The sequence below is a fragment of the Acomys minous genome (assembly GCF_964271855.1).
Source record: "Acomys minous genome assembly, chromosome: 6".
Lineage (NCBI taxonomy): Eukaryota > Metazoa > Chordata > Mammalia > Rodentia > Muridae > Acomys > Acomys minous.
The window spans coordinates 66624125-66650158 of record NC_140487.1 but is presented as its reverse complement, the minus strand read 5'-3'; the positions used below and the strand labels follow the sequence as shown (position 1 = coordinate 66650158).

Below are 26034 nucleotides of genomic sequence, written 5' to 3'. Positions count from 1 at the left end.
CTTTCCTGCACATAGACACTCAGGAGCTCTGGACTTATATGGATATTTACTTGTGCCAGGCATGGTGCCATGGGGGAGGGACAGGCTGGGGCTCTTCTGATCTGATTAGCCACTGTGTACAGAGTGGTGCCACTTACATAACTTGAGTCAGAAGTGTCCAGGGAGGATACAGAATGGGATTGTCTCACCTTGAGTCAGGGACCTAATGTGAAATTATCAAGAAAGCTAGGCAGTCTTCTGTACGAACTCCATGACAAGGCCATGCCCAATGAGAACCTGTAAAATGAAGGAGTTCTCAGTTGCCCCCCTACCATCTCTCTGTTCCTCCATGCCTGCCCCGCCTCCATAACATCTTTAGTAAATAGTATTTCTCTGGAATATGTCTCCTACTCCAGTGTTATGGCCTTGCACCATTGTGTTCATGAGGACAGTGGAGGCAGGGGAACATAAGCATAGCTTTTGGCTTCCTGGTACAGAGCAGGAGGGAGGTCTTAAAAGGAAAGCTATGACTTCAGTCTCCCACAGGATCCTGTGCTTCTAGATCTAGGAAAAACACCTATAAATGGAAGACTTTTGGAAAGATGGACAAGTCTGGGGCAGCTTTGATCTCAGCAAGTCACAAAGAGGAGCTAGAAATGAGGGGAAGAAGAGGGAGAAAATGAGAAATGGATGTGAATTTGTCTGTGGGGCATTTTGTGTTCTACCCTTCTGCACTGAAATCATGAGTTTCTTTTTTCTTTTTTTTTCTTTTTCTTTTAAAATCACAGCTCAATTACTCTCCCCTCCAGGTTCAGCCAAGCTTTTGCAGTTTCGAGTGCCTTGGTATTACTTGAACAGCTAAAGCACGAAAGGAATGCTTGAATAGGAGAGCAGAGTGAAACTCCAGCTTGCTTGATTTCATGACAATCCCAGCTCATTTAATTTGTAGATAAGTAAGTGGGAACATGAAGGGGTAGCATCAGTAGTGTGTGTTCACACACCCTGCCTCACCCTCACACTTGGCATTGTTTCCTGAAGCCACTGACAGGCACAGGGCTCCAGATCCTTGAGCACTTTGCCATGATCCTGTGTTTATAGGGGAAGGAATTAATGCCAGTTGCTGACTGCCTCTCAAGGGAGAAGAGACATGTGTACTGTATAAGACTTACTGTCTCCTGGTCACTGCCATAGCTGACTTGGGGGAGGTAAACCTTTTCATTGCCTGACATACACTAGACAATGGAGAAGACACATAACCTTAGGATTCTCCCTGAAATGTGTTGGACCACACATCTACATATGGAAGTCCAGTCCAAGGAAGGGTGAGAAGATGCTCTCTGATCCTCATATTTCTTTACTAAGCTCATGGAAACAAAACAAAACAAAACAAAACAAAGCTGCTAAAGCTGTTGGCTACTGTCTTGTGCCCTTGAGTAGTGATCAAGATATAGTTGGTGGGTGGGGATGAGGAAAAGTCTCAAGGAGGCAGCTATGACCTCTAACACTGGTCCTGCAGAGGCCCTGAGGAGTTAGCTAGCCATCTGATCTAGATGCAAGGGGCTTAAGCTGGCTCAGGACTGCAAGCTGGTTAAGATAAGAGAGGACAATCCTGGAGGCACCGACCTTGGGAGGCAGGAAGGTTAGCAAGGGAGATAACAGGAGTGTGGGAGACACTCTGATCCCAATCTCATTAGAGCCTTAGGCTGAAGAGGGATCAGTGGGGAGCTAGGACAGACAGCTCAGTAAACTGAGAAGGGCCCAGGGTCCCTTATCCAGCAGTCTGCTCTGCTGGTGAGAGCCCTTAGGAAATGAACAGGGCTCTCGGGGAGGAGCTAGGAGCCAATGGCTGCAAACTCAAGGAATCTCTTCTCTACCCTTTTCTTCCTGGCTCTTAAGGGTCATAGATTATTCAGCTTAAAAAAAAAGAGAGATTTATAGAGGCTGAAAGAACTTGTTTTTTTCAAAAGTAAATGCTCTAGAAAAATGAAGAGTAAAAGTTTTATCAAAGCTGAACAGAAGAAGAAATGAAAAGGAAGAAGACATGCCTCTTTCCAAAGCATGGAGAAGGCTTTTATTGTAGCTATCAGGGATAGCATAGTCAGAGGCAGAGGCATCTGGCAAAGTCCAGAGTGAACATCATCATCACCCTGAGCCTGGACATGTGAGGATAGGGGTGGGAACAGAGAGGGGAGAATGGAGAAGGGAACGGGGAAAGATGGAAGGGGAGAGGGGGAGAGGGTAAATGAAAGAAGAAAAGGCCAGCATAGCAAACTGGCTGGATTATATAGGGAAAGGTAACTGAGGGAAGGGCAACTCAGCCCCAGGGCTGGAGAGGTTTAGGGTAGGGGGGCAGGTGGCGGGTATGCCAGTCACACCATGTAATAGGTAAGAACTCAGGGATGGTGGGAGGACCTGGCAGCGAGATCCACTCTGACATATTAAACAGGCACCTCAGTTAGAGTTAGCCATTTGGCTGTGGTTTGAGACCTAACAAAAGCCAATACCTTGAGCCAGCTCTGTCCACCTGTCCTCAATCTGCCGATTAAAGAACCAAGTCAATAATAAAAAGAAAAAGATTTATTCAGTGTGGACACATTGGTAACAGGAAAAAGGGAACCCCCCCAAGTCAGTCTTGAGGGTCCTGAAGTGAGATAGAAGTTTAGAGGGCCAAGCATAAGCTGTCTAGGTCGAAGTGTGTGCTGCCCACCACTGCTTAGGCTTCTTAAAGCTGGGTGAGCTCTCTTTCCAAAAGATGCTTTCACACTCTGGCTGGTGCCTTTTCCTTCTCCTAGCATGTGTTTCTTGGGGGGAAATTCTCCTTTCTCTGGGGTCTATTGTATCAATAGGATGATAGTCCTTCAGATTGAAAGACACAAGTGTCTCTTTATTTCGGCCAGGTCATTTTCCCTTTATTCTCCACAAAGCTCTTATTTTTTATTTTGCATTTGCACTGCTGGAGTCAGACACATAAATGTCCCCTGAATACTGCCTAATATAACCCTGCAAAAGCCTCCACATGGAGTTGAAGCCGGTGGGTGAAAGATCAAAGAGCTGAGATTCCAATGCAAACCACTCCCTGGAATATCTGACCGTTACTGAGAGGGTGCAGGGGCCAGTCCCTGCACTGAGCTACTACCTAGTGAGTGTGCAGTACGCAGAGGTGTGGAGGAGAAAGCACAGTTAAGCTCAGACAACAGGAAAGGGTGCAAACTTTCAGCTGCAGCTTGCGCTTTAGAGGGAAGATGAGACAAGATAGTCGGTTTCCTGAGGAAGTCACGTGCTTTGGGACTTCAAGGCCAAGACTTAGGCTTCTCATTGGCACCTTACTGGTTTAGATGCCCCTCTCTTGCAGGAGAGACGCTGCAAGAAGGTCAGGGATGTGGCAGGTTTCCATTCTGTGCCTCTGTGCTCTCACGGCTTCTGTGACTACAGGTCAGAGGGCAACTGGGGAAACCAGTGGGTGGAGGAACAGGAAAAGAAGCAGGCCACTTTAGCCTAGCAAGCAGAGAAGCTGCCCCTGGCTCCCTGGAGTCACCTGGCACCCACACTCTCCCTGGCCAAGGCTTCTGGTCTCAGCAGACTTCTGCTTATGGAACTCATGAATTTTCTTCTTCCAGATTTAGCTCAGTCGGCCACGCATGAGGTTTGCCAGTTGCCGACTGTCATCTTAGCCCGTCTGTGTTTCAGATCCCACAGTCACTTTGCTGGAGCAAAAGCCAAGATGGAGTCTGGTACCCCGTGGTCAGGCTGCGACCCTGCGCTGCATCTTGAAGGATTCCCAGTATCCCTGGATGAGCTGGTATCAGCAGGATCTCCAACAGCAGCTACAGTGGCTGGTCACTCTGCAGAGTCCTGGGGACAAAGAGGTCAAATCTCTCCCTGACGCTGATTACCTGGCCACACGAGTCACTGATACAGAGCTGAGGCTACAAGTGGCCAACATGACCCAGGGCAGGACCTTGTACTGCACCTGCAGTAGAGACACAGCCGTAAGCTCTGCTGGGCCCTTGGATCAAAAACCACACAACACAGAACTGCGCTGCCTTCCAATCCTTGCTGCTCTGCAAGCCCTTCTGAGCCTTCTTCCTTTCCACCCAGACTTCGCACCCCCTTGCCCTAGCCAAAAAAAAAAGTGCACTCTCCCTGCTGGCTTCTCACTTGTTCTGCCTGAGTCACAGTCACAGTGACTTAATCTCACCTTCTAGAGAGCTCAGCTCACAGACCTCGGCGCTTCCACTTGTGAGACTGGAAGACATCTCTTACCCTCCTGCGCTTCGGTTTCTAATTTTGCAGGACGTACACCGCAACGGCCGCCCTGGACCGCAGCGGTGAGGACCCAGAAACACAGTTCAGGTGGACTTTTTAGCAGGACGCGATACGAGTTGGCTATAGCTCTTCCTTCCACAACCTGAGTAGGGAACCGCAGTGTGCCTGGGATGCCGGTATCAGTTCCCAATGTGGAGCTGGATTAAAACCCAGAGAAGTTCCAAGAGCTCAGATAAATACGGGCTGAACTGCTGAATGTGCAGCTCTAACTACCCCCTTTAAGTAAAGTAATACCCTTGTTTCTACGATGCCCAAGTTTTTGTTACCCACACCCACTTTGACTACACAAACTCAATCGTAAAATATTCTTTGTATCCCTCTGTAAATCCAATGTATTTTTGCATGAATTATCCTATTTTAAGTAAAATACTGTTTAAATATGTCATTTAACATAGCAAAATAAACTCCTTCCCAAATCAGACTTCTCAGCTCAGAGCTACTTCATCTAGATTTTTTTTCTTGCCAATTACCGGTTTAGTGAAAGCAGTTAAAAACAAAGAAACAAAAACAACAAACAAACAAACTGATGATCTCTGTGCCTGAACCAGAGGCATATTCATTGTTGAACTAATTTGAAATCATCTTTAAGAAAATACATCCCTCAAAATAATATATGGGTCCGGAATTGGCTTTTAGTAAAATTTGGCTCAGTAAAATTTTCTGCTAGAAAGCTCTCAGTCAGAAATGGGTTTGCAGCCCAAGAAAGGCTTGGCTTTAAGAGAAGGCTTAAAGAGAAGAACGGAGAAGCTCAGCAGCCAGGTAAATAGCTAGAAATCAACAGGAAGTTCCCAATCTCAGGAAGTTCCCAATCTCAGGAAATTCCCAATCACAGAGTGAGGTTGGGGTGGGCAGGGGGAGTAATGGAGGAGAGCAGACCAGGGAAGGAGAGGGGAAGAAGAGAAGGGAAGGAGGGGGAGGAAGGAGGAAAGACAGACAGCAGAGAGTGGACTAACATGAAGCATAGAAGTCTGAGGTAGGTTGTAGGCAACTGAAAGCTAAGGGAGTGAGCAATTAAGACAAATCAAGGTGACAACCTCTTTGATTGAGAGATGGTTACCTCAGTCTTGCGGACAATGGTCTTTCCACTAGGGGGCACCATTTACCTAAAATTCTTCATGGTACTGCTGTTTATTTGGTAGACCCAACAACAGGGCTTCCTTGCTCCCTCATCTATCTCTTTCATGGATTCCTTCAGACCTTCAGCTCATCTGCCTATGACATTGACTTGCCTTATGTTGGAGTTGCAAGCTAACCCAGGCTCCAGAGCCCTGGCCATGGCTTTCTCTTAATGAACTTGCCTAAAACTGTGCGGTTGAGAAGGCCACTTTTATTTTTATTTATTTTATTTAAATTAATTTATTCAGATTGCATCTCAATTGTTATCCCATCCCTTCTATTTACCCATTCCTCCCTCCCTCCCTCCCACTTTCACCCTATTCCCCTCCCCTATGTCAGTGACCAAGGGGGAACCTCCTCCCCCACTATATGATCATAGGATATCTAGTCTTATCTTGGCAGCCTGTCTATCCTTTCTCTGAATGCCACTGGCCCTCCTCACCATGGAAAAGTGGTCAAATGTGGGGCACTAGAGTTTGTGGCAGAGTCAGTTCCTGCTCTCTATTCAAGTGTAGAGAATGTCCTGTTCATAGGCTAGATCTGAGTAGGGGTTTGCTGTTTACTCTGTGTCCATGGTTGGTGCAGTAGTTTGAGCAGAACCCCTGGGCCCAGTTCTGCCCAACCTGATGTTCTTCCTGTAGGTTTCTAGGACCTTCAGGATCCTTCTATTTCTCCATTCTCCCATGCTTCTCTCACCTAGAGTCCCAGTAGGATGTATTCGCATCTATCCCAGTCTCTTGGTAAGTGAAGACTTTCACGGGACATGCCTCTTGGGCTAGTGTCCAATTATAAGTATATACCACTTGAATCTTTCTGCTTCTGGGTTAACTCACTGGCTCTCAGATTTTATTTCTAGAACGTTGTCTGTGGTAAGAACAGAAATTGTTCCTCTGGAAATGGTGCCAGCAACACTTGGAGGACTCTTCTTCAGTTCCCTAATGTGCACAGCAGCTTGCAGTGCTTCTGCGATCTTGATCTGGCCTCAATCTCCACCCTTCCCCACTTCTTTCACATATGTGTTAATGCTCTCACCCAAAAGCACTTTTCTTATGCCCTGGGTCAAAATCAGGAGAAAAGTCGAGGGCAGATAGACCAGGTGGAGATAAAAATCATAGTCTGGGTCCAAGAAAGATTTGGTTAGTTGATAGAGTGTGGGGTTCAGATGGAAGGAGCTAGTTAGGTGCTTGTGTCTCATAGGAGACAAGTAGGTGACAGGAGTGAATATGGAGTTGAAGAGCCCGCAGCTCAGAAAAGAGACTGGGATGCTTGCAAGTGAATACTATCTGGACAGTTCATGTGAATGTAGACTTTGGTATGGATCCTCTTCTTAGTGTTTTCTTCAGTGTAACCACAGAGTCTGAATATGAACTCCTACCGCTGCCCATTGAAGACCATGAGGTCACCCGAATCATACACCTGGACATGTGCAAATGCTGACCCCCGGCTTGTTCACTGCCAGCGGAGACTCTGCAAAACTCACTTTAATTTTAATTTTAGTTTTAAGACCAGGTCTCTTGTAACCCAGGCTGGCCTTGTATAGCCGAGACTGTTCTTAAAGTCCTAATCATCCTGCTTCAGCTTCCCAAGAGCTGGGATTATAAGTTTGTGCTCCTATACCTAGTGAAATATTCTTTTAAAACATTAAACTTATAAATATGAATGAGTTACCATGTGATGACTCAATGCTCATATGCATTTTGAGATGTTTAAAAGTTAACTATATCAGGCCAGGAGTGGTGGTGCACGCCTTTAATCCTAGCACTCGAGGACAGAGGCATGTGGATCGCTGTGAGTTCGAGGCTAGCCTGGTCTACAAAGTAAGTCTAGGGCAGCCAAGGCTACACAGAGAAATGCTGTCTCGAAAAACAACAAACAAACAAACAAACAAAAAACCCCCAAATGTTAACTATATCTATATCCTGAGTCATTTATCTTTTTGTTAATAGTAAAAGCATCCAAAGTTCTTCCTTGAGATGTTTTGAGATACACAGTGTATAATTGCTGATTCGCTTCCTATTGTGCAATAGCATTATGGGGCTTCCTCCTAGCTGAACAGAGCTCAGCTCCCATGGATCCACCACTTTCCTCCTCTCCTTTCTTACGTCCCCAACCCCTGGTGATGACCATCATTTCATTCTTTGTGTGGCTGAATGGTATTTTCCTGTGTATGTGCCTACCTAGTTTGATCCATTCATTTTAAAGAAACTCAGTTTTCATTACTCAGCTATTGCAGTAATGATGCAATAAACATGGTACAGTTGTCTCATATGCTACTTCTACCTGAAAAGTTTTGAGAGGCTTCCATATTGCTCTCTGTAGTGGCTATATGAATTTACATACGCATCAGTAGTCTAAAGGGGTTCTTTTTCTCCACATGCTGACTAGCATTTGTTATCTATTTTCTTTTTGAGGAGAGCCATTCTTACTATGAAGCAACATCTCATTATGGAAAGATTTACATTTTCTTGAAGATTATCAGTGCTGAAGTGCTGAACACCTTCTCACATACTGGCTACACACACACACACACACACACACACACACACACACACACACACTCTGACCTTAAGTCCAAAATTAACAGTGCTTTATTGTATTATCTTTGCCATGATGAGGAAAGTAGGCAGGAAGACATCCTTGAAAACATCTTTGCCTCTTTCCTGAGTCAGCAATTATTATGATGCTGGTGGTGCACATGGAAAAGCAGGTGAGGTCAGAGAGCAAGTAAAGGTCACACCTTGCAGAGAAAGCAGGACAATGAGTATCCTGTGAGGGAGAGGGGAGAAGAGGTCAGGGTAGTCACTCTATGATGGTCCTGTGTGATAAGATTAGACAGAGATGTAAGGACATTGGGGAAATTGATATTTGGAACAAGGTCAGTCACTCGTTCAACAAGAGACCATTGGTATCCATTGGGAACTGGAGAGCTGTCAGATATGTTTACATAAAGATGGCAACCAAGAAGGCTGAAGGTAGCTCCAAGGACAAGATATTTACTTTGCAATTTTCTTGGCTTAGTCTTTAAGAAGTTGAAGCAACAATCTCTCTACCTCTACTATTTTATATTTAAGGACTCCGACATCATTCTGAGTTAAATGCAGGAAGAACATATTGACCCAAATTACATCAGATCATCCATTGGCACTCTATTTCTGATTTTGTGGAGTTTAAAATGCTCTCTCCTCTGATCCAGAGGTACATCTGAATATTTGTGTCCTTGCCAAGATTTATGTGGAAATCCACCTTAAGTACAGTAGTGTTGGAGGCAGGAGCTATATCTCCATTGGTGTGACAAGCACCTTAGAGAGGAGCCCTAAGAACTAAATGGTTCCTTATTCTCATTTTTTGCCATTATGCATTCTTCCACTTGAGGATGTAACAAAAAGGTTGTCACCAGACTCCAAAGGCTTGTTTTCCATCTGCAGTTTACAAGTTTCTAGTTCCATTAAAAATAAAAGCATTCTAACTGGACTAAGACAATAGGTATAAGGAGATGGCAACATACATTCCCAATAGGCCCTTGATGGAGAGCTGAGTGCCTTCAATGTGTTCATACTATGCTATTCGACTTGAGTAACTCGTCTTATTTATTCTTACTACCAGAAGTGTCACTGGTCTCATCTTAAACCATCATAAAACAGAAGACCAGAGAAGTATGTTGAGGATTTCAATCTCTCCACCTTGTAATCACTACCATCCTTGACTTGCCTTCAGGACTTAGGCATTCTACCTTCGCTCTTAAGTGACTAAACATATCTTTAATAAAAAGAAGCTACTTCTTAGAGCTCATGGTAAAACAGGCAGATATGAACCGCAGGCGTGGAATTCAGATTCCTCAGCCACAGTGTACGCTGCTGAAGGTTTCATAGTTGCTTAAGCTGGAAGTCATTTTTGAAAGGTGAAATGTCATGAGCTTAAGGCTACAGGTTCCTTTCAAAACTAATATCTCACTTCATAATCCACTCTCATCCACACTTAGGATTTCACTCCCAGCTTGGGCTCTGGGAACTCTTATGTGAGGCTTAGATGTTTTGGAGGTTTGATAACTGGAGAGAGGACAAGGCTTGGTGGCCTTAGAACTTTCTGCATTAAAAGGTTCCAGTGGTCTACCTGTAGTGGACACAGATTGTATTTGCTGCTGCTTTTTAAACCTTTAGTCAACTGGAAAAAGGAAAGTCCCCATGCAAACATGTCAGTTAAAACTCTATGGTTATGATTGAAGCTGTGGAAATGAGCAGAAAGAGAAAGAAGAAGCAAGAAGGAGGAGGAGGAGGAAGGAGGAGGAGGAAGGAGGAAGAGGAGGAAGAGAAGAAGAAGAAGAAGAAGAAGAAGAAGAAGAAGAAGAAGAAGGAGAAGAAGAAGAAGAAGAAGAACTACTCTTGAGTGACAAATAGAATGAAGTAGAGGCCCTGAGAGGCCAGCCTAGTCAGTGCGTGGGAGCAATATATAATGACATGGATGGATGAGGATGTTATGATGAAACCCACTGCTCTGAATATTCACCTCAAACATTAGCTGCATGAAAAGGCAGATATATGCTGGGGAAACTACTTCTGCACCCTCTATTAATCTGCTGTCACAAGTACCAGTGAACTTTGAACTTTAGCCTCTTATGTTGCAAGTACACATCTCAAATGAGTGACTAAGTTTTATCCATCTCTGGCATTAGAGTTTGTGTGGATGTGAGAGCCAATGCAGTGCTTCGTACAGTCCTTGTCTTTAAGCCCTTTCTCTAATTGATTCCTGTTATTAGCTCATTCATTGTAAAACAGCCTTTTCCCAAATGATGTGTTTAACTTTCTGAAATTCAGTGCTAGTGGTAGAGAGTTTGCTGTCCTCAAATGAATGCGAAGTGGCCCCTTTTCAATAATTCCATTATCAGCCAGACTAAGAAATGACAGGTTTTGAGTTTCCCATTTTCAGTGATGGGGAGAAAGGGTTGTATGCCAAGTGACTGCTTAATCATGGAATGTGCAGGACAAGTGAGCTGGGCTGCCTGTCACAATCCAATGAGCTCATTTATTTTAATTGTGAGGTTGGATATGATCACAAGTTTTGCCACATGTTTCAGAATTATTCCTGTTGTGGGAATCTCAGTTATTTTTTATGGTATCTTGAATCCAAGGCATGTAATGAAAGATGCTAGCATAGATGCCAACATCAGCTCTCAAAACACAGCCGTCTGCATAAGTCAGGATTCCATAAAGCACATCATCGCAGACTGCTGGGGCAGCTGAGACTTCCTACCAGAAAAGAGAAAGCCAGGTCATCATCCTTTTGGCAGAAGATAAGAAATTACATGAGGAAAGCAAGACAGCAAGAGTACAATACCTTGCACGGCAGCCTTCGTCCCGCCACGATGCCCACACAGATCATGTTTTCTTTTATGTCATAAGCTTTATAGCCATTTTGACAGTCAGCCTTGGCGATTACAGAGATATTCACAGTCTGCAGTGAGTCAGGGTCCTTGCCTGGGAAAGAGGGAAATCATACTTTTCATGAGTTCTCCTAAGAATCAAAGCGCTCCTCCTTTTGCTTCCCCCTTTCAACATTTGTTCGGTTATCAGAAAAAGTTCAAATTCTGAGAAATGACAACCAAGAAGTTTAAGCAATAGGTTTCCAGGATATTATCAATAACAACTTGTCATAATGCAAATTTCTATCCCCTTAGGAGGGTGGCTTGTATATGTGAGACATTCTTACAACAAAATGAAGTAAATTGTTCCCAAACTTTTCTGGAAATTTAGAAAGTGTCTTTTGTTTCGCAAGTTTTAGGGGCCTGAGGAAATTTAGAAATATATAGACTAATTCTTATGTGTCCAATGGTAAAATTAAGTGATTAGGTGTTAAGTAAACATTGAGATCCTTTTCATTACTTTCTAGATTAACAATAATTACACAGCTCCACATTTCTTTTGAGAGCTATTTTAGAAAGGTTTACTTCATGAGTTATATCAAATTAAGGTCCATTTTTTTTTGTGGTGAAGTCACTTTTCTTTATTATACCCAGTGACTGTAATCCAGTTTATCATTTCCTGGTGGTCATCAGAACACCAAAATTTATTCTTCTAAGAGTTTTTGTGCTTTGAATTATACAACATATTTTTATTTATTATAATTACTATACCATGCATTCAAAACACCACACTATATATCTTGGTCAGCTTCTTCCCAATCTCCTTCTCTCTCATCTTCAGGTGTCTGATTTGCCATAGTATTATGGATTTATCTTATATTTAACTTATTATGCATTTTATATTTCAAGGACTTGAGCCTTTCATTGCTTGAAATGGCTTGAAAACTTTTGATAGTGTTGTATTTCATTTCAGAGTGAAGAAAACTGAAACTCTGAGACAGATGAAATTCTGTTACACATCAAGTTAGGCCTAGACATACACATGTATTGTCATTGAAACTATTTTTGCATATTTACAAGCAAAGAGGCTAGAAGGAAATAACAAAGACTCGACATTTCCCAGTGAGGTGGAGGATCAAGGAAATGGTGAATGCAGAAGTTTGAAGAAAGTCCTGGGAAAGCTGACTTGCAGAAGCTCAGAGGAGACTCCTAAGAGAATGTCAGCAAAGTCAGGTGTCATCATTTAAGGCTTTGGACTCACTGAGGTCACATAGATTGTAGGCCCAGGTGGAGACAGAGCACATGGTATTCACAGGCACGATGTGTTGAGGCAGTTTGGCCATTTTCACATAACTACTGGTCTTGGTCGGTCTTGTCAGTTTGATTAACATCAGGTCATACGCAATAGAAGAGATTGAGAAGTACGGGTGGTGGATCATTTTCTCGTAGCCAATCACTTGTACATTCCTTTCAGTGGCATCTGTGGGGTTTGTGATCCCAAGAATCACCCGAAGATTCCTAGAACAATAAGGATGTTTATAAAAGTTCTTTATCAAAGTTTCTGCAATCACACGGACCTTAATTTGCCTTCCCTAAATAACATTGCCCGAAGATCATCCATTTGTTGAGAGTTATATACAAGTTTCGGGGTCTATATCTAACCTGGAAATTCAAAGAGTAAATTGGTTCTGTGACACTAAGGCTCCTCTCACTCACGGTAAATTGCAGTGTGCAGCTGTGACCACCCAAAGGGGATGGATCAGGACTCCAGTGCAGGGCAGGTAATCTGACTTCAGGTAGACCAAATAGGGGGGAGTGGGTCCAGCTATGTGATTTGGATTATGGGCAAAGGTGCCTGGAGAGAAAAGAATGGGAAAATTTTCATTAATAACTAAGAAAAACCTTGAGATACAAACAAACAGTCCAAAACTACAACAACAAAGCAAAAAACAAAACAAAACAAAACAAAACAAAACAAAACAAAATCAACCAACCAACCAAAAACAAGACCCAGAACCCCAAAAACCAAAACCAAAACCTCCACGGGAAAGCTTCAAGTTATTGAATCCTCCTCTTCAGCACTTCTAAATGGTGAATCAAATCTTTAAAGTGACCTATTTTGTTCTGAAGGAAATGACAGGTAATAGAAATTGCCTACTTTAAACAAAGAAAAATGTGTTTATATTTTAATTGTAAAGAAATATTCTCACATTTGAAACATGAGTTCTCTTAGGCCTGTAAGAAAGCTCAGTGGGTAGAACACTTGCTGAGCAAGCCTAATAACCTGAGTTTGATTCCCCCAAACCTAGACAAAGATGGAAGGAGAGCACCCAGCTCATAAAATAGTCCACCGACTTTAACAAATGTACCATCACTTACGGGCCCCTTCATCTTATATACACAATAATAAAGAGATGAAATATAAAGAAAAGACTTTTTACAGTTTCTCTCTTTAATACAATTGAGTGGAAACTGTTAGACTAGCTAAGTACTAAACCATTTTTTAAACCAATTTAAAATGCCCCTTATAGGCTCGCATGTTTGAACACTTGAATGGCAGCTGCTGGTGACATTTGAGGAAGCCGATCTCTAGGGAGCAAGCACTGAGGCTGACAGTCTATCCTCCTTCCTGCCCAGCATCTGATCTGCCTAGAGGTGAGCAAGCAACATCATTCTTCTTCTACAAACTCACAAGTTGCTCCTGTCATCACGCCTTCCCAAACAGAACGGACTGTGCGCCCAACTCATAAGCCAAATGAACGCTTTCTCCTTGGTGTTGCTTCTTGTCAGTTCTTTGGATGTTCCAATGGGAGGGGTAACTAATACAAGCACTTTCCCATGTCATCCTTCACTCTCAACAACTGTACCATGAACAAGGAAAGGTAGTGCCCATCACAAGAACAAATGTTTGCGGAGTATGAGGACAAGTCTGGAGCAATTAATTCTGTCCATTAATATTAAGCACCACTACATGCCAGGCTCTCTTTAGGAGCTTGAGCTAGCTTGTGAATAAAAAGGATACTCATTGAGAATTGACTTCCAAAGTCCAGATCTGTGAGAAAACTGCTTGTTGCTCAAGACATCCAGGCTGTGGTATTTATTTTGGCAATCCAAAAAGCCTTAGACCATCCAGCAAGGTCATCACCTACTCATACCACAGACACATTTTCAAGCCAGGCTTGCTCAGTTACTGTTGAGTTTTAATATTTTCTTGTATTTTTGGATACAGAAAATGTTAGCAGATGTGTTTTATAAATATTGTCACATAGCCTATATAATACATCAGTTCTGGGTCTGTATACTTTTGGTAGCACCCATTTGCTTTACTGCCTCTCACTCTCAAGCTTGGGAGCTCCCTGAAGACAGAAATGGAAGCTTCAACTATATGGATCCTCAACAAATAAAACACATTGCAGTTCTGGTGAGATTGTTGTTGCTTAAAAGGGTGGCTGGTTCTTTAAAATACATGGATTAAGACTGTCATGAAGAAGATAACTAAAGTATTTAAAAAAACATTAAGTGCTCTGCAGAGGGATTAGTATTGGTGCCAGAGTATAGACAAATGCCATGCTCTCAAACATCTGAATTGGTAAACACTAAAAAAATAAACAGAAAACCTAAGTAAATAAACTGGCATGCTAGATGGTGGTTAAAACTACAGGGATAAAGTCAGGCCAGTGAAAGATAGAAAATCAGTCCCAGCTGTGTGTACGTGTGTGCGTGCATGCATGCATGCGTGTGTGTGTGTGTGTGTGTGTGTGTGTGTGTGTGCATGCATATGTGTGTGTTGCAGACATGAAATAAAGCATCATACAACAATCAATGGCCAGGGTTGACCTAATGGGTGGGTAGGTGGGGGGGGGCAGAGATTCTAGATGGATGAAACAGCTAAAACCAGAGTAAGAGGTCTAGGTCCTGCTTAAGGAATACTATAGAGGCTGGTGGAGCTGACAAGGTGTGAGTTAAGGCTGACGATTGGTGGAGAATGATACAGAAAGGGTAGTGGGTTCTACGCAACGTTGGGATTGTGCAGACTTGTATTCTAAATGAAGGAGCGGCCACTTTAAGAGAAGCAGTGATTACAGTACCCTTTTAGAAACCTCTGAAGTAGATCATGTAGAAATGGAAGTGTCTATTTAGGTGAGTAAACGGATACTCCAGTGAAGAGAGGTTGGTTAGGAGTATCATGAAAAGTGGATGTAGTGGATGTGATTGATTTTTAAGATATATTTAGAAATCAGAACAAATACCGTTTTCTTAACACAGTGAGCATGGGGTGTGGAGCTGAACCATGTCCAGACATATTCACCTTTAAGTCTGCTGCTACAGCCCTTGGTTGGGTTCCTCTTTTAATCTGGGCCTTCACTTTCTGTTCCTGTACTACAATATATTGATCACATTCCACACTAATTCCTAATGTGGAGTGGATCTCTTGGAGGAGTGTCAATGCCCATGGCTCTCACAAAACACATAAGCAATCAACTTGAAATGCAGAAGGCAGGAGTTGGCACAGAGTAACTCAACTGGGAAGGTGCTGTGGCAGTCGTATACTACATCTGGAATGACGCCTCCAGAACTTTTCTATCTTCCATGCCTTCCTAAGGACTCCTTTTTGGCAAATACAGACAGATGTGCAGATACTTACCAAGCAGGGTTGAAAGAATGCAGAGGAAGACAAATTTCATTATGATGTTGGAAGCCATTTTATGAGACGGAGTTTAGCTAAGTGTCTCTGTAAAGTATAAAGAAGAAAGGAGGCGAAATACATATGATAAACCGAGAGAGAGAGAGAGAGAGAGAGAGAGAGAGAGAGAGAGAGAGAGGAGAAAGGGGGGAGGAAAGGGGGGAGAGAGAGCTAGGTGAAGGAAAATATCTGTGAATTATTTCAGTGGTCAGGTTTACTTTATGAAAAGATATCCCCTTCAGAGTACAGAGTGCTATCAGAGGAAAGAATCTATGTGTCACAAACTTGGTCTCTCACACTGTCCATACCTGAGTTTTGTCCTCCTTTGAAGAAGTTAGTCTGAGAGAGATGTTCACGATGTCCTCACAGCCTCTTGCCTTTTTGACTTGTGCAGGAAGTTTGCTCTCTGAGCTGCATGCATGGTGCAGACCCCTCCTGTCTCTATGATGCTATCCCATTTGTGTGACACTGGTATCTGTCTGTACTCTGGCACTGAAGGTAACCCCTCTGCAGGGCACTTAATGTTTTTTAAAAAATATGTTGGCTATCTTCTTCATGACAGCCTTAATCCATGTATTTTAAAGAACTAGCCATCCTTTTAAGCAACAACAACCTTACCAGAACTGGAATGTGTTTTATTTGTTGAGAGTCCATATAGCTGAAGCTTCCATTTCTATCTTCAAGGAGCTCCCAAGTTGAAAGGGTGAGAGGTAGTAAAGCAAACAGCTGCTTCCAAAAGCATGCAGACCCAGAAAGAACTGATGTATGATACAGGCTATGTGACAACATTTGTAAAACACATCTGCTAACATTTTCTGCATCCAAAAAATACAAGAAAATATTAAAACTCAATAGTAACTAAGCGGCCTGACTTAAAAGTGGGTCTGTGGTGTGATTAGACGATGACCTTGCTGGGTGTTTTAGGCTCCTTGGATTGCCAAAACACATACCACAGCCTGGGTGGCTTGAGCAACAAGCAGTTTTCTTATAATCTGGAGGTTGGAACTCAAGTATCCAATTACTGGCACATCTGGTGATAATGACTCTCCCTCATGGCTGTGCCACAGCTACCTTCTTCTGGGGTTTCACTTCGCCTTTCCCCTATGTGTATATGTACAGCAAAGGAGACTGAATAGTCTATATTTTTTCCTATAAGAATCTAATACTTAGAGAGATCCCAAAACATGGAACAGAAATGGCTGGGAGTTTTAAAATGTGCAATATCCACAGCCATAAAGGAAATGAAAATTAAAACTACTTTTGAGATTTCATTTTTTTTCTAGACAGAATGGTCAAGATTGTAAAACAAATGGTAGCACATGCTAGTAAGGATGTGAGGAAAGGGAATGCTTACCCATTTCTGGTGAGAGTACAAATTGGTGCGGACACTGGAAATCAGTTTTCAGGTTTCCCAGAAAGCTAGGAACTGATCTGCCTCAAGATTTAGCTATATCTCTCTTGGATATATACATAAAGAACTTTATGTTCTACTAGAGAAATATTCACTTATCCATGCCCATTGCTGTTCTTTTTTTGTTTTTCTTCTTTTGCTGTTTTATTTATAATAGGCAGAAACTGGAAACCATGTAAACATCCCTCAAGTGATGAATGGATAATGAGAATGTAGCACATTTGCACAATGGAACATTATTTAACTCTTAATAAAATGAATCACGAAATTTGTAGGTAAATGGATGGAGATAGAAACATATTATTCTGAGTGAGGTAGCCCAGACCCCCCAAATACAAATATTACCTATTTTTATATGCAGTCATTATGTGCTTTTAAGCTTTCTATGCTGCTTTAATCTGAATAACCACAGATGTTAGTACCTAGTAAGGAACTGGGAGTTGTGGTCCAAGGAAGGGGAAATAGAATATAGTGTTATAATGAGATAAAATGGAAAGGGGGATGGAAGGGCAGGGTAAAGGTGGAATATGGGCAAGGACAACTAACACTAAAGGCCTTCGGAAAAACCGGTGAAAATATACTATAACATACATATATAAAAGAAATTTGAATGAAATCATCATATAATGGATAAGATGATGCCCCAGGTAGACATCTTATGTCACCCAATAAGTGCTTCAGTGATAGGAATAGTTTTACATAGTGTTGAGTCCTTGGGCAAAGGGATCCTATAAAGCCCTTGAGGCACCACAGGCTATCACGAAGGCTATTGGTCACTCTCTGCAACCTAATGGCAAGAATCTATTGATGAAAACACTATTTACTTTGTCCTCAAAATGGAGCAATCAAGCTTGCACACAAATAGCAGCTTCACCCCTACTGAGTAGCATTCTACTGAAGGAGAAAATTAATCACTAAAACTACCAAGCAGCAAATCCTGTGTCTTACAACACAATCCTGACTGTAAAATACACTGGTGCAATTGTGGCAAAAGTGTTACAACAGACACCAAATGGGATTTAAGGCTCACTCCATGAGATGGAACCCATACTCAACACTACTAAAGTGGCTACGAACTTGAAACTAAATAGGTTCTGGATGCTAAGGGGAAACTCACTACTACTCTTCTGCTAAAGGAACATAACAGTAAAACAACTTCTGATGACATATTGTTAAACACATAGATCAGAGCATCATTTAACCCTCATCAGAGAAACTTATTCTTGAAGTAGATAGTTATTAAGACAGAAATCAGCAACTGGAAATATAAAGAGTTTGTGAAACTTGGGCTGTCTTTATAAAATCTCTACCCTCAAGGCTCAGGGATCTACATGCAAGAGCATGTGGAAAGATTTCCAGAGCAAAAGGTAGTAGATGACTCTATAAAAGCAACATCTTCCAGATACAATAGCCCCAATACACATAAAAACTCACAGATCCTGTGACAACATGGATGAGATTTGTACAGGTTCAAATTAGACAGAATACCAGCACTCAGAAAAAAAATACACACAAAGCCCTATCCTTAACAGGAAGCTATTTTCAACTGATACCTACTGGGAAAGGAAAAATGGGTTTTGTTCAATGGAAAGCCAAAGGTTTATTAACCACATACCATTATGATTCGACTTTTGTTTTGGAGAGAGAAAGAAAGAGAAAGAGAAAGAGAGAGAGAGAGAGAGAGAGAGAGAGAGAGAGAGAGAGAGAGAGGGAGAATGAACGTGAAGGTAGGTTTCAGACATGGGGAGGAGCTTGAAGGAGTTGAAGGAAAAGAAAGAAGATTATAAAGATATAGGAAAAATGTAAATACAATGGAAAATTTAAGCAGAATACTAGAATGCTAGTTCTGAGGCTGGAGAGCAAGGTCAGCAATTCTGATTATTTACTGCTTTTATAGAGGACTAGGGTTAATTTCATAGAAGACATGGAAGACATATCAAGTAGCCCACAATCACTCTAGCTCAGGAGATCTGATTTCTTCTGTTCTCGGTAGCAATGTACATACTTGCACAGAGGCACACAGGTATGCACATAATTAAAGATAAACACCTTAGAAAAAGAATCGTGTCTCTATTAGGTTTTCTTCCTCCCTCTATAATCTCATTTAACCCTGATTACATGGAGACAAAATATAGTGATGCTGGAATTCAGGGAGTTGAGATGCTTGCTCAGAAGCTAAATATCTCTTACTTTCTCACATACTCTGGTGCCTCACCTTTGACCATGTCCCCTGGAGGGGGAGACCTGGTGGCACTCAGAGGAAGGACAGCAAGTTACCAAGAAGAGACTTGATACCCTATGAACATATACAGGGGGAGGTAATCCCCCTCAGGAACAGTCATAGGGGAGGGGAATAAGGGGAAAATGGGAGGGAGGGAAGAATGGGAGGATACAAGGGATGGGATAACCATTGAGATGTAACAAGAATAAATTAATAAAGAAGAAAAAAAATGAAAAAAAAAAGAAGCTAAATATCTCCCTACCATATAGGCAATCAATCATGTTTTTTGGCTTTTACCTAGTGAATTGAAAATAGTTATACAATGGAAACTGAAGACTAATATTTACAAATCATTATCCATAATTGCTAAACACTGGAAGCAGCTAATATGTCCATTAATAGGTAAGTGGATAATCAGTGTGGTACATTAATATGCAGAAACATTTAATTTTTTATTAGTTTTTTATTTTTCACATATACCTCTATATTATATATAAAATAAACTGCATACAGAAAAAAGAGACACAGAACACTCAGGAATTACATTCAAGTTACATTCCTAGTGTTTTGACTGTTTGTATTTGCCAACCTTGAAGAAAACATTTTCTTATCTTGGTGAGTCTAAAATTCTGAATCTAATTCAGTATCTATCATCTCTATCAACTTAAAGCATCTATCTAGACGTAAAAACATCTTAACCCCTAAACAAGTAGGCTTAATTGTGAAACTCAACTAATTGGTCTTCAACCCCGTCAGAGGCTTGAGAAGGAGTAAAACTAATTACCTAAGTAAACAGGAAGAACAGGTTAGCAGCTACCAAATTTAGTTTTTAAAAACGACAGAGAGAGTTTACTGCTTAAACAGTCACCCAAAACTCCCTGAAATGTTGGAGCGTCATCTTTAGCCTTCTGGCCCAGTATATCTGACAGACATATTTGTGAGGCAGGAACTATTGAGGGATTGCTTACTCTGTCTTGGCAAAGTTTGGCCATCAACTCTGCCTGCATCCAAGCTTGCCAAGTTTTAGGAAGAATTCTGTCAGTGGTTGAAATGAGGGTGCTTCATATTGGTTACATAACACATGTAACTTAGGACTAGATGTCATTCTTCCTGTGGCATGAATGAAGATTTACAAATATCTTTCTTCTGCTCATGCACAGAGCAGAGAACTAGCCTTAATTGCTATGTACACCCTGCACATTTCATATACTTATAATTTTAGGACACTATAATGCTTGTGAGAAGCTATATGTTTTCTGAACAAAAGAACAGGACTTTGAAGCTGGATTAGACCTGACAGGATTCATTCCTCTCAGCATGCTGGACACTGACATCCTGCATCCTTCATGTTCCAGCACCAAGTGCTTCAGTTGCAGTTCCCCATCAGAACAGGACAGCTCCCAGGACAGCTTCGAAGACAGCTTCTATACCCAATTGGTCCAGCATTTCATACTGTCACACACAGGACTGTTATTAAGCCTAAAAGTTCTCAACATTTAGAAACTAGACTACAAATGATATTCCAACCTTGTTTAACCATTTTTCCCAATTTTATTTGGGTCCCTACAAAGGTATTATTTGTCCCAAATCAGCCAGAAGAAACCCTAAGAGAATGACACCCCATTTCCCTTAAGCAGGGCAGGGTAGGGTTTTGGTTGCTTTCTTGGGCTTTAGGTATTTATTTTTACTGGGAGTTGGGTATAAATTACTATTGGTCTTACCTAGACAGAAAACGAGGTTGGACTCACGGATGTCTCTCTTTTCCTTTATCATTCTTTCTTGGGTTTGGAGATGGGGGCTAAAAAGAGAAAAAGGAGAATGTGGAGGTGTATGGGGAAGATACGTCAAAAAGTGGATTGTTGAGTTGACTCTTCAACTTAAGGCTTTAACTGTGCTCACAAGGTTATTTTTAATTCACTGGCGTAACCATTTATATATTGATGCAAAATAAGTTTAATTTTTCTACATTGGTTTAGAATTCAAACCTAAGATTAATCTTCACATACATTATATTAATTTTTATACATTGGTTTAGAATTCAAACTTCTTCACACACATGTATATATTTCTACTCTAATATGAGGTATTGTACCAATACTACTCAAGTAGAATACAAAGCTTACCTTCAATATTTTGAAAATGCTACTGTAGGCTATTTAGGATAAGTAATTTAGGCAAGTTAATTGTCAGTTGGTCAAATTGTGGTAATTTCAATTACAAGTCTACTGAAACCACAAAAATACACACCCTAGATATAACAGATAGGTATGATTCTATAGACAGATAAGGTAAAATAGTTAAGGTCTTAAAATACCTCAGAGTCCAATAGAATATGGCATTTAAGGATGTTTATATTGCTTTAGTGATTCTTTAACAAGAAGATAGCTTAAATCATGGCAACATCCAACCTACCTCAAAGATGATGATGAGCATCATTGAACCTCCTCATGGAGATGGCTTCAAATATGGCAAACCAGAAACATTTAATAATTTTAGAAACTGAGTTAGCAAATTACAAATATCATAGAAAAGGTGTGTATCTTTAAGAGGAAAAAAGATTCTGAAAAGAGTATATTTTGTATGATTCCATTATGTGATGATCTGGAAAAAGGTTGGAGGGAGAGTTGTGTAGAGAAGCATAGTCCAGGGCACTTTTAGGTCAGTGAATATATTTTTGCATGCTATGAAAATGATATATACCACTAAACTCTTGTAAAACTCTGCAGAGCTGCACCATACAAAGTGAGTACTTCAGGTTAGGCCTAGCTAAAGGGCATCCATTGTCCTCTTCTGGTCTTCACATGCATGTGTCCATTCACTATCATGTATAACACATATATACATACATACATACATACATATATACTACATGCATGTACTCACACACAGAGACTTACTCATTCACAATCACTATCCCACAAAGATGTGAGTCCTTGAAACAATGTTTGTGAAACTTCAATTAACTATTGGGAGAGGATTGTTAAGAAATACCTGGAGATATAAGCAGGAATAAAACAGTGAAAGCTTTCATCTACAAGTCTTTAGGATACGGTTTAATAGTTCTGCAAGTATTCATCAGTAGGATATAAGAGCTAAGAAATTTTAATACTTGACAAAACTCTACTGACTTTTGTCTAAGTCCCTTGTCCCTGCTCTATGTGGCCCTCTTCCCTTGAACATGAATGGTGCTTTTGACTTTTACTAAAATCCCCTAGAAGTTGTGAAACATATCCACATGATGATGCTAATGTGGAAGGACAAATCAGGTGCTCTATTAGTTTTGATAACAACCATAGGAGAATCTCTATGCTTGCTTGATGACATCAAATGTTGTGAAGCCCCTAGGCAAAGAAGCTACATTGAAGAAGTCCAGCTGTTGTCAGCCTCTCAAAGCAGTACAGTCCATGAACCTGTAGTGGTGCTCAGATAACAGCAGGCAGGCAACCATGACCCCATGAGGTAAGTGTAAGCACAGGCAATGAGTTTTGCTGGAAGCTTGAGCAATTGAATAATTGCTTTCTTTGAAGCTTTCTCAGAAACTGAGGAGCTAGCCTAGCTTAGTTGTGCTTGCACTATGAACTCATGAAATCTTAGGTCATAGAAATGTGCTATTTTAAAGGCACCAAGTTTGTGTTAAAGATTTGCATGAAGCAATAGAAAATAATACAAATATGTACCATGTGCTGATACTTTGTTAGAGTTTTGTTACTTGGTGAAAGACAGATTAAGCTTTTGATCTCCCAGGCCATAGTCTAAAGGGAAGCAGATACTAAGCATTACCACCAGGTGTGATATCACAATGTTGCGGGTAAAGTGAGGCAGAGACCCACATAATAGTGTTTTTGAGAGGAATTTCTATACTACATGTAGAGATGCTTGGGACTAGAAGGATGGGAAACAGTAAGAAAACTGGGTAAAATAGGGAGAAATCTCTGAAAAGATGAACCAGGGCTTAGAAGAGAAGAATTATGAGAAGAATGGAAGAGGACTAATAGAGAGGAGGATGCCACAAAACAAATTCAGAAGTTCTGTAGTAAGAAAGCAGATCTAGGAATCGTGTGCTTGGTGTCCATATTTTAAATGAGTGAGGTTTATCTACTTTGAGTGAGAGCAGACAAAGTTAAGAGGAGAGAACAGATACCCAAATACAGCGACACAGGAGATACAATTCCTGCTATTTATATCACAGTGGAAGGAAATATAGCTCACAACAATTTGTGGTACAGTAAAATTCAACTAGCAGAGTTTAGTATTTCCTGAGACATGGAGATGATTATGTTTGAGGAGATAGAAATTACCCTAATTTAATCATTACTCATTGTATATAAGTATTACATTACAGTACTCTATAAACATGTTCAATATTATGTCTCAATAAAGGTAAGACAAATAAATTCAAGTCAGCAAAGGAGATACAGAAAAGTAAACAGTAAAGTCAATGGGAAAGGCAGGGAGAATGTACACCACAGGTTGAGATACAGTCTGTAGGTAATAGGACCCTTTCTCCAGCATAGTAGAAAAAGATGGAAAGCAAGAGACTTAAAAAATATAATATGGTTCTGAGTATAGTGGTGTCAGTCTGTCCTAAATGATACTTCCTCCTACTAGCAAATCAGAGACCATTTGGTACAAGTGAACATTGAAAGTTATTTTAATAGATGTTTTTGAAGTTAAAAAATCATTTATTTTATGTTTTCATATTGATAGTTATATGATGCTCCCTTTCCATTTCCTTCTTCCAAAGTTCACTTTCAAATAATGGCCTCTCATGTTAATTGTTACTCCTATCTATCTATCTATCTATCTATCTATCTATCTATCTATCTACCTATCTATCTTCTATCAATCATCATGTATTCACCGTAATCTATCATCTATTCCTAAATATACAAATACAACCTGCTCAGTTTGTATGTTAATTGTGTGCACGTTTTCAGCACAGAAAACCATAACCAAACAAAATGCATAAATGTGGAGCCCAGTCCAAAGGATACCTCTACAACACAACTCCCACACCTAAGATTCGGGTATTATTGATGCAGACGGGGAAGAAATATTGTAAGAGCCAGAGATTGGTGTCTCTTAGGAATGTCAGAATCTACAACCAGAAGTATTAGCAACCGGATGGCCTCAATATGACAGGTGTTAGTAACTCCCAAGATCTGAATGCTACCACTGCACCATTGAGTCTACCTCGGTGGGCTTGTCATTAAGGCGGTTCCTAAACTTTAGAGCTACACAGGACTGTTGAGTGCTTTTCTCTCTTGGCAGCATGTATCACCTCTTCTGATACTATGAGACCTAGTCTGTAGGCTTTGAACTTTTTCAAACCAATTTTTGGGGGTTCCTTAATGCTTGTACCTCCATTCTAACCCACCTAGCCTAGATAGGAGAGAAAAGAGGTTAATAGGAACAGAAAAAGTAGACCTTTTTTTATACACAGTTCCTTGGAGCAATTCCACTGGTGCAGTCGGCAGGATTCCAATAGGCCAATTAAACAGCAAACCAGCAATTCGGTGAAGGTGACTGCAACCCCAGCTGCTGGAACCTGGAGCAGCAGCCGGAACCCAGAGGCTTGAAGTGTTCACTGGTGTGGTTCCCTCTAGGAGCATATTGAAGTAGAGTGATGAACAGCCAAGACGAAAAAGCCTCATTTTTGTTTTGGGCATATATGTGTACACACACACACACACACACACACACACACACACACACACACACACACACACACATACACACACACACACACACACACACACACACACGGTGTCCTCTCAGAGTCTGTGCTAGGATGTTTATCAGTTGGCAAAGACCATGCTCCTGCAAGAGGTGGTTCCTCTTCCATGGACAAACATCACCTGTTCTCTCACAAGTCTGTTTTCAGTGTAAAAACACCGCATACCCTTACACATGTCTGTTTCACATCTCACACTTGGGATCAAAACAAAAAAAAATGTTTACATGCACTACATTAGTCCTCAGTAAGGAAGCTTATAGGTTAGTTCTAGCTTAATTCTTCCAAGTTCTCTGTCAAGAGCCTGTATTGTTTTCAGTAGCTGGGCCTTACCTTCAAGTTCTGGAGGCAATGGCAGTAGCTTATGTTATTTGAGGAGTCTTTAGTACCCCTCCTCCCGCAGCAAATAACCAAATGGGGCATTTTTTTCTTTTCTGACACTGGAACTTTTGTTAGTGTATGGCTCTTGGGAAAAACATTATTATCCCATTTAAAATATGTATGCACATAAACACACACACACACGTACTTTTAAGTGAGTTTATAAAATAATTTTCCTTATGTTTTTATCAACCATTCTTAGTTTCGTTTAACTTTTCTTCCTCCCTTTCCTTCTGTATCACCCTCTCTGCTTTCTGCTCAGTTATTTGTCCCCATTTCTCCTTCTTTCTTCATGTCACCTATGTCCTACTATTCCCCTCTTTCCAACTCCTTCCTACACTTATGGTCTCTTTATACTTTTTGTGTTATTCCAGATTATATATTCAAGCCTAAGGATTTGAAGTTAGAATTCATAAGTAAGAAAGACTTTGCAACATTTCTCTCTAGAGTTGAGTTATACCCATCAAGTGTTGCTATATACACAAAATAGTTTTGAGGATGAGTCACAATTATCTACTTGTCTGGTTTCTAGTCAATTATGTGTAATTTCATGTTTAGTCCTCTAGTTTGTCTACTTCCTTTGTGATTTCCCCCACTATGCAGAATATTTAGAATTATTTCCCCTGGAGATGACGTCTTTTTTGCATTATAGTAATCATTAGCAGATTCCAGAATTTCTGAACTGTGACAAAGTTCACTTCGTAGTCACCCATGTTTCTCTTAGCACATTTAGAATCTACTAAGTGTCTGGTGATCGATCACTTTTGTGCGAATAGACAAATAGTTTGTTACTAACTTTCTCATTGATCTCAAAGCTTACATTACA

The 26034-nt window shown here is 41.0% G+C and overlaps 1 protein-coding gene across 1 annotated transcript; it reads right to left on the bottom strand.

The window, feature by feature from the left end:
- Positions 1-10417: 10417 nt before the first annotated feature.
- PRSS58 (serine protease 58) lies at positions 10418-15879 on the bottom strand. The gene is made up of 6 exons (XM_084785722.1): positions 15770-15879; positions 15423-15509; positions 12494-12632; positions 12039-12295; positions 10753-10892; positions 10418-10664 (listed from the first exon to the last, which is right to left on the bottom strand). Exons 2-6 carry the CDS (start codon positions 15478-15480, stop codon positions 10515-10517), a joined length of 744 nt encoding a protein of 247 aa, XP_084641848.1. The 5' UTR covers positions 15481-15509; positions 15770-15879; the 3' UTR covers positions 10418-10514.
- Between the last annotated feature and the right edge of the window lie 10155 nt (positions 15880-26034).